The sequence below is a fragment of the Citrus clementina genome, unplaced genomic scaffold (genome assembly GCF_000493195.1).
Source record: "Citrus clementina cultivar Clemenules unplaced genomic scaffold, Citrus_clementina_v1.0 scaffold_3, whole genome shotgun sequence".
NCBI classification, from domain to species: Eukaryota; Viridiplantae; Streptophyta; class Magnoliopsida; order Sapindales; family Rutaceae; genus Citrus; species Citrus x clementina.
The window spans coordinates 29,391,359-29,400,209 of record NW_006262339.1 but is presented as its reverse complement, the minus strand read 5'-3'; the positions used below and the strand labels follow the sequence as shown (position 1 = coordinate 29,400,209).

The 8,851-nt window shown below is 32.1% G+C and overlaps 1 protein-coding gene across 2 annotated transcripts; it reads right to left on the bottom strand.

The window, feature by feature from the left end:
* Nucleotides 1–181: 181 nt before the first annotated feature.
* Nucleotides 182–7,706, bottom strand: LOC18046013 (polyadenylate-binding protein-interacting protein 9). Of its 2 annotated transcripts, none has more exons than XM_024189880.1 (10): nucleotides 6,937–7,706; nucleotides 6,070–6,180; nucleotides 5,909–5,953; nucleotides 4,523–4,595; nucleotides 4,321–4,433; nucleotides 4,090–4,149; nucleotides 3,876–3,926; nucleotides 3,677–3,745; nucleotides 615–708; nucleotides 182–513 (listed from the first exon to the last, which is right to left on the bottom strand). In XM_024189880.1, exons 1-9 carry the CDS (start codon nucleotides 7,204–7,206, stop codon nucleotides 652–654), a joined length of 849 nt encoding a protein of 282 aa, XP_024045648.1. In that variant the 5' UTR covers nucleotides 7,207–7,706; the 3' UTR covers nucleotides 182–513; nucleotides 615–651. The 2 variants fall into 2 exon arrangements, with proteins under 2 accessions (XP_024045648.1, XP_006442241.1); XM_006442178.2 differs by having other exon boundaries at nucleotides 615–676.
* Between the last annotated feature and the right edge of the window lie 1,145 nt (nucleotides 7,707–8,851).

Sequence of the window (8,851 nt, the reverse complement as noted above, 5' to 3'; positions counted from 1 at the left end):
TTAGCATATATGTGACAAAATGTGACATAATGATCGCATAACAATGTGATGGGAACAATCTCGCCTAAAGACTTTCTCAAAAATTTAAGTCACCTGGGATGTGTAGCCTTTGGTGTAATGCAGTGCAGAGGCTATATAACCACAACCACAACCACAACAAAAGAAACTGAAGTAGCAGAAATTTTGAAGTTAAAACTAGTGATATTGTCAAAACAAAAAGGATAGAATAAGGATAAAGAAAAAAGGTTGTCAAAAACTGAGACAGTCTTGTAAAAAAACTTCAGTTTGAAGCGGGTCTCCATAGTTTCAGTCACAGAAAAAAGTTAACATTGCGACGGAAAAGATGGAAATAAGGAAACAAAGGGAAGTTTCACTGCCCCCTGTGAACACAAGGAATTGTCTCGACTGAGAAAGTGCCCAATGCCATCCATGGTACTTAAGGCTCTGATGATCAGCTAATGCATTGCCGGACGAGTAACTCGAGGCCTCACAGGTGTCTTTGATGGACTGACCCTGGTAAATTCAAGGTGTAGAATATGGTAGCATCAGAATCTGATGGGATCATTTATATACAGATGCATCCTATTAATGGCAAGTGTTAAAGGAAACCACACCTGATGGGCTGAGATCCCAGGACCATTCCACTACAGTTCAGCGCAAGGATTGCACTTTCGGCCTGTTCATGCAAACACAAGTATCAGCTGGGTACTGCAGGAGAATGTTTCATTGTCATGATACAAAATATAATCAGACAGCATGATCAGGAGCATTATGCAAAAAGGCATCCTATCCTCATCAACTTATTATTAAGCTACTGGATTATTTACCATGTGCACAAATGTTTCTGCAAATATTTGGGTACATTGACAAGCAAACATCATAGCATGAACCTTGGCATTAATTAGACAAATAGAAGGACTTAAAAGTAGGATAGTTTCCTTTTTACATCTAGAATATTCCTTCTTCTTCTTAATAACTACCAGATTTCTTTCAAAAGACTAATGGTGTGTTTACTTGAGGGTTTAGGAAATGAGAATGAAAGAATGAGAATGAAACTCATGTTTACTTGGCAAAACTCACCATTAGTCTTTTAAAAGACTAATGGTGTATTTACTTGAGGGTTTAGGAAATGGGAATGAAGGAATGAGAATGAAACTCATGTTTACTTGACAAAATGTAATCTAGGAATAAGAATAAAATGTGTGGGTCCCATACAATTTAGGAATAACTAATGGGAATCACACTCCCGGGGGGTTGGAAATGGGGATTCCTATTTCCTGAACTGACTTTTATATCCCTTTAATTTTTTTATATTTCCTGAATCAAATCACAATTAATTTTATTATTTTAAATGTCATTATTATTATTATTATTATTATTATTAAATTTTATTAACTTTATTATTTTAGTTATTATTAATTATTGTTATTATTATTATCATTATTAACATTTATTATTATTATTATTAATTTTAATTTTTTCATTAATATCATTTTTATAAAAAAATGATATTAATGAAAAAAAATAAAATTAATAAGTTATATTAATTTTTTTTATAAGTTATATTTAATCTTTGTTTCTTAGCAAAAAAAAAATTAATATCATTTTTATAATAATATTTATACATATATCTAGTTAATGAAAATTACATTATTTAATACTATGAATATTTTGGTAAATTGATTCTCATTCTTATTCCTCATTCTCATTTATTTTGCCAAGTAAATACATCAATGGCATTTCAGCACATTCCCATTCCCATTTATTTTTGCCAAGTAAACATTGGAATCTCATTCCCATTCCTCATTCCCATTCCAGCTAATTCTCATTCCCAGTCCATTCCCATTCCACCCCATTCACATCTCATGAAGTAAACGCACCATAAGTGACAAATCAATGACGAGTACGCTTCGGAAAATAAAGACCAGGAATCTAAAAACGTGCAAGCAATAACAAGATAAAGAAAATAAGGCAGCAATTGGTAGCATGACTTCAGCCATATAATTGGCGTTCCATGGAATTAGAAATAATCTTCTACAGAAAAATTTGCAATGTTGTCACAGATTCTATTCAATCTCAATTGCAAAGCCCTATCTGCTTTATTACCCACTACAGTGTAAAAGTAATCACGGAACACTTTACTTGATCAAATCTGTAAACCCGCTTGAACTCCTATGAGAATCTAAACTAAATAATTTCTATTCTCTAGACCTCTTGTCCCTTTACTTTCCTAATGAGCATCCAGAATAAGTTCGCCAAAGAACATAGAATTTCTAAGATCTTGGCCAAATATTATCGTTTCAGTTTTAAAAATACAGAAAGAGACTCATGTTGCATGAATCAAACTGAAGCAGTTGCAGTTTATGCTAAATCCCTACATCATTCTGAAGTCTAATGACAGGAAACAGATACTTACAAATTCTAAAAGTCGTCCATGAACTTCATCTGAGAAGATATGAACAATTCCTAATTGATCATATATTTGCTGTCATAAAAGAACCACTGATTTTATTTCAGCTCCAGAATGAGTTTTTCCCCATCCTTAGTTTCTCTGAGTTCTCTATATATGGCCACAATTGTTAAGAGTGAAGTAAAATCATCATTTTGCTCAATTCTTTATATTATATTTACTCTTCCACTGAGATTGGCAATCTTTAAATTCTCCAGCAACTTCCACAATTCTCTAAGAACCTTCCTGCCAGAAAAACTGGCCATTCATTCATGCTAGCGCCTAAGTCAAACCCAATATGTTGAATTTTATCATCCTTAGCCAAAAATCTCATATACTAAAGCATGTGTGAATAAGTTGACTAAAGAATTAATCACTAATCCAATTACACTAACCAGACTAGGTATTTACAAAACTGTACATGCCAATAAAACTCCAAAAAGAAGGAAATCACCAAAAACCATAGCCAGGAAATAATGACTAATTGCCCGCCTTAAATAACAAACATTACTGAGGACATCAAATAAATATCTTATCACATAAAACAACTTAATAGAGCAAGCCAACTCCAAAAGATCTTACATTAGATTTAATGCCAGTTACCCAACCACTTGAATAAAAAAGCGCAGTCTGATAATCAAACATTTTTATAAGTTGTCAAATAGATTTAATGGAAACATCAATTTGCCATAAGCAATAATGACGCAACTTCACCATTAAAGGGCAACACTAAGCTCTCCAACTGCCCTTTAAAGCAGTATGAGGGTTGTCTTTGGAGGAGATGAAATTAGGATTTTTATGGAATTTTTTGTTTTAAATAGGTAGGCTGCAATGAGGTATACGTGAGAGTAAATAACATAAATTGCCAATAAATAAATGCTAGGTGTTGAAATTGGTAAAAGAAAATAATACCAGTGCAGTTCGGTTTTGAAAAAGCAAAATTAGAACTAGAACTGAAGTGTTCAGTTTTCCAATTTGAAAACAAATTTCATAACCGAATTAAACCTACTATTTCAGTTCTGCTTTTCGGTTTCATTTCAGTTCGGTTAGTTTGCACATTCCAATGTAAAACCACATTATGCAGATATGCAGTTGACACAGCGCATTATTGATAATAATGCAAACACTACTGAATACACAAATAAAAAGATTAAAGCAAGAGCCAAAACAATGCATAAGACATCATAAAAATATTCAAACATAATGCAACTATTCACTAATACCTACCACAGCAAACTCAACAAAAGCTATACGAGTTGAGTGCACATGATCTCCTAAAAGTCTCAGACGAGTAACCTGTAAATGAAAAAGATAACATACTAATTAAAGAGCTCCTTACATCCATCTTCTTTCTCATACGACTAAAAAATAATTAAATAAACAAAAGAAAATGAAAAAGAATGATCATGCATGGCAATGTTCTGACCTCGCCGCCACAGGCTGCTTCAAAGAACTGTTTGACTTCAGCTTGAGGAACCTGCAATTAAAACAAAACATTTCAGAGAAAATATGGGGTACTCAGAAGTTATTCCACCAAAAAGGCAGAGCAGATTACGCATAGTGACCAGTTATGCAGGCAACAGATGAAACACAAAAAGGGGTCAACAATCAACATTATAAACGAGGAAAAGTAGTATTACCTTCTTGTCGATATTTGTACAATAGACAGTTCGGCTACACATTTCCCTTTCATCTTCAGACTGCATTTAGTTACAAATATTAAAAAGAAAAAGGGAAAAAAACAATCATAGAGGGAAAACCAACCTAGATTAAAATCTCATAATAATGGTAAAAACAGAGCAAACAAGCAGTCGAAAGTATAATACAAATTAATGTATCATAAGAATGGAAAAAGAATATATCATTCATACCCTAGGAAGAAATGTCGGATTCACAGGAAGAATTGCAGTTTTTGAAGGTAAGACCCTAACTGGATAGTATCCCAGCATTGTCCCTCCCAGGTTTAAAGCTGCCCTTGCCCCATCTGAGGACATAAATTTCATGCAAAAGGTAAGATATGAATTGGAGTTTCCAGAAAAATCAATAACATATTTTCAGGCAAAATTGACTTACGCTCATCAGCAAATTCCACGAATGCAAAACGAAGAACTGAATGTGGATCACCACATACTCGGCAATCAACAACCTTAAAATACAAAATCCGAAAAACACTTCAATAATGGCAAATTAAATATTCGATTATTACATCATAAAAGCAACTGTACCGGGCATTTGGATACAAAAACATATTTAAACAAGGAAATAAGCATTGTTTTTAAGGCAACTGCAGCACAAGTACAAGCATTACACTCTTCATGAAGTGCATTTGCATAAGCATAGTTGCAGAAACAGCAAAAAGAGATATAATGCAAAGCAATAGATTGTGTACCGGTTCAATGCATGTAGTTTAGGTGCACCATTTTTGCCAGAGCATCACAATATATGACATGTAAAATTTAAAGCTAACTTTAATCCATCATCTAGCCGCAAATTAAACTTTCCTTATTTGAATCTTTGTTAATCTTTAAATTGTAGTACTAGAAACTCAAACTTCCTTGCATCAACTAGTAATCAAATCCCTTCTTATTATATACCCCATTATCACATCAACTATGACAATTATATGAAAGAGATTTCTAAGGTTAATTCTTCTTCCCATCAACTAATGTTAAAAATCCTTGTTGTAGTAAATTAACAAATTCTGATCCTACAACCTAACCATCCAATATCTATCATAAAACTAGTATCCAAAATCCAAACCTGTTACTGTTCTCAGCTACAATCCTTTCGGAAACCCAGCAAGCATGTTCCATTAATTCAAAACCAAAAATGTGTTAATGCTCAATCGATTCAGACCTTAAATCTTAATCTTGCTATTCAATGTTACTCCAGTAAATAAGCCTAGGCCCACCAGTAGATAACATGAGAGCCTCTAATATTAAAATTGTCCTGAACCCTTCAGTTTGCAGTGTCGTTTTCCAGGCACAGCAATGTCCCCAGAGGCCAGAGGAATATTCCCAAATTAAAGCTGACAAGCTTGAGACGGTCTAGAAGAAAGCCTCATGTTGAAGAAAGTACATTGACGTTACGCATCGATACACTCTAAAACCTGAAGTGCTATTGATTTTCGAGATATTTTAACAAAAAACAAGTTAAAAGAGACTCAAATACGAAAAACGCCAAAGCAAGAATAAACAGATGGACCAAAACGCTTTTGACCATTATTCGACAACTAAGCAGTTACATATCTGAGTTCCCATTCTTTAGAAACAAATGAATACAAATAACAAAAACACATCAGCAAAGTCAAACACTGTCTATACATTTTCAGAGATAGACCAGTTTAAAAAATAAAAAATGGATATTCCAGATTTGAATTCCATCAAGCATGGACATAACCATCCACAAAACAACTAATAGAAAAGACTAAGTGATAATACTATAAATAGTAAACCTTACTTGTCCGCAACTACTGAATAATCCAGCAAGCCTCTCTTCAGTTATCTGACAAAGAAAAAAGGCAGTGGTGATCCCCCATTGGAATCAAAATGTCAAACAAGATAAATCTAATTATATTTAAGGCATTGAAGTAGCAACAAAATGTTATAGTAGCAACTTACATTCTGATCAATATCAGACACATATACCGTACGTCTAACACTATCTTCTCGTTGAGCTCTAAAAGCTCTCCCACTCAACCTCTTCCTCCCCTGGTTAAAATTGTTTCTTCTCTAAAAAGAGAAATATAAAAATTCAAAATTTCAACAACCATAGTTAAGTAGAAAACAAATAGATAAAAGAGCGGAAATGACACTTGAATATCAATGAACTGCCGATTCAACCGACACAAAATTAAAATATCAGCCAATAAATTTGACTAATACAAAGACTCCACAATGATTACAAATGTGTAAAGCAAGGAAGATTAAATATATATCAATTAACCCAAAGACAAAACACTGACAAACTCCATGAGCAAACCCAAGATCAGCTAACAGATGAACCGCCATAGCCACAGGTACAAATTATTAAAGAAAATCCCAAGAACTCCAACTTAACTCCAAAATAAACTTTATATACATGAGTCAAACCATATTAATCAAACTCTTAAGACAATTGAACCCAAAAATTCATCAATGAAGGGTACATAATTAATGGCATAATAAAAGTCAAAACTTAAAAAAAAAAATTCAATGAAGTCTAAATCAACAATGGCACAAGAAAAATAAAATAAAATAACGCATGGATTCTCATGTTGATCACAAACCAACAGAGAAATGAAGTATCCTAGACACCCCGAAACCCCATTTTTCCCCAAAAGACCCAAAAAAAAAAATCACACAATCCAGAGAACATAAACAAAAATTAAGCAAAACCCATCATCAAATAATAAAAGAACTAGACAAAAACAAACAAAAAGGACAAAGCTTTTGACAAGAACAATGTCGTGAAAATAAAAATGAACATGATCAGTAAGAGTGTACTACCCTGCGGTTATTGTTGAAATTGTCAATGGCCGATTGTTTATTATCATCAGCAAAATTGTTGTTGATGACAGAAAAGTGATGATCAGTGTGCTGGTGATAATAAGAAGGGAAAAATTCCTTGGCCAAAGGATTCAACTTTGTGAACATATCAACCAGCTTTTGCACAGTGAATTCTGATTCTGATTTTTTTGTTTCCAAGTTATTGTTTTTGCTATTGTTGGTGTTGTTGGCAGCCGCTGCATCACCGGGCATGTCAGCAACCGCAGCCATTGGATCAAAATCTCAGAATCACTCAACCCCACAACACACAAAGGCACAAAAGTTTAAAACTATGATATAAATTCAACAAAAAACTAAAAGAACTGTTCAAGCTAAATTATAAAGTTTTGATTTTTCTTCTTTGATTTTGTAAACTCTCACTAAAATCTAACAGCAAAACAAACAAACAACACAAAACTATCTTGTTCTGATCAACAAAGTCCTATCAGTAGATACCCATTTGCAAATGTTGGCTAGAAATGGAAAAATTCTACAAAGACAGAAATTTTAGTGAGAATTCAGATTAAAAAAAAAAAGAAATTTAAAATCAGGGCTTTTGATAAAATGATCAAAATTATCAAAGAGAGAAGAGCAGAACTGTTTGGTTTTTGTCAATGGGCTTGTAGAGAGAGAGAGAGATGAAAGTGTAATAAAGTGAAGACGTTAAAAATGGGGAAGAACGACAGCTAACGTAAGATGACTTGAGCAAAAGCATAATGTTTTTGTTTTTGTTTTTGTTTTTGTTTGTGTGCGTGTGTGTTTCTAAATTCTAATTTAATATTTTTTCTGAAATTTTTTTATAGTTTTTATTTTATTTATTTAAAAAATTACCCCCAAAAAAAATTAAATTAAAATAAGATATGTCAATTTTTGTTTTATGCCATAACTGCTATTTCGGTTTGTTGGGACTTGTATACATTTCCTTCCTATCTTCCACATCCATTTATCCTTTCATTTTTGTAATTTTTTCCCGAATTTATTGTATAGTTTTTATAAAAACAGAATTTCGTTATGTTATTGGGATTCAAAATGATGGCAATGATAATATGGAGCGTTTACACTTACGACATGAAGTGTCAGAGTGTGATATTGATTATTGAGTGAACGAACATGAATTGAATGGGCAATATTTGTTCTTGCCTTATTGGAGTGATGGTGTACTTCTAAATTGTTTATCCTCAAAAAATAAAAATAAAAATAGAAATGATGTAACATTCGTTAACTAGTTGAAAAAGTAATATAATTAATTTATTTAGATCATATAAAGAATTAATAATTACTCAATTAATAACATATTATTTGAAATAAAAAAATTTAGGAAATTTATCATTGTTTTTATTATTATTATTATTATTATTGTAATAGACTTTTACATAACTTTGTAATGTTAAATGTTGAAATATGATATTTTTTGAAAGACAATGATATAAAATCTATCATCTCAAAATTATAGGAATAGACCATAATTAAATAGATTTGATTTGATGCCTCAAAGTTTATGGACACATTGATGCATTGCAATTTTAAGAGTGTTCACACTTGCTTGTGAGTTCGTCGTTTTAATTTTTAGTTGTTCTTTTAATTGTCATTTTAATTATAAATTGATTTTAGCGTGCAATGCGAATATGCAATGAATGAGAAGATTCTTTAATTTTAATGTTTGTTGTGTTGACAAAATCGGTTGTAATTAAGTGTTGTGGCTTAATAATCAACCTTTGGCCTCATGATGAGAGTTTTTTTTTTTTTAAATAAATTTTTGGATTGTCATTCAAATTTTATTTTTAATAGATATAGTAAGATTTTTCTATAGTGATGCTCTAGATAAAAATAACCTCTATTTAGTCATAAAGATACTCCATATTGTAATAAGTTTTAT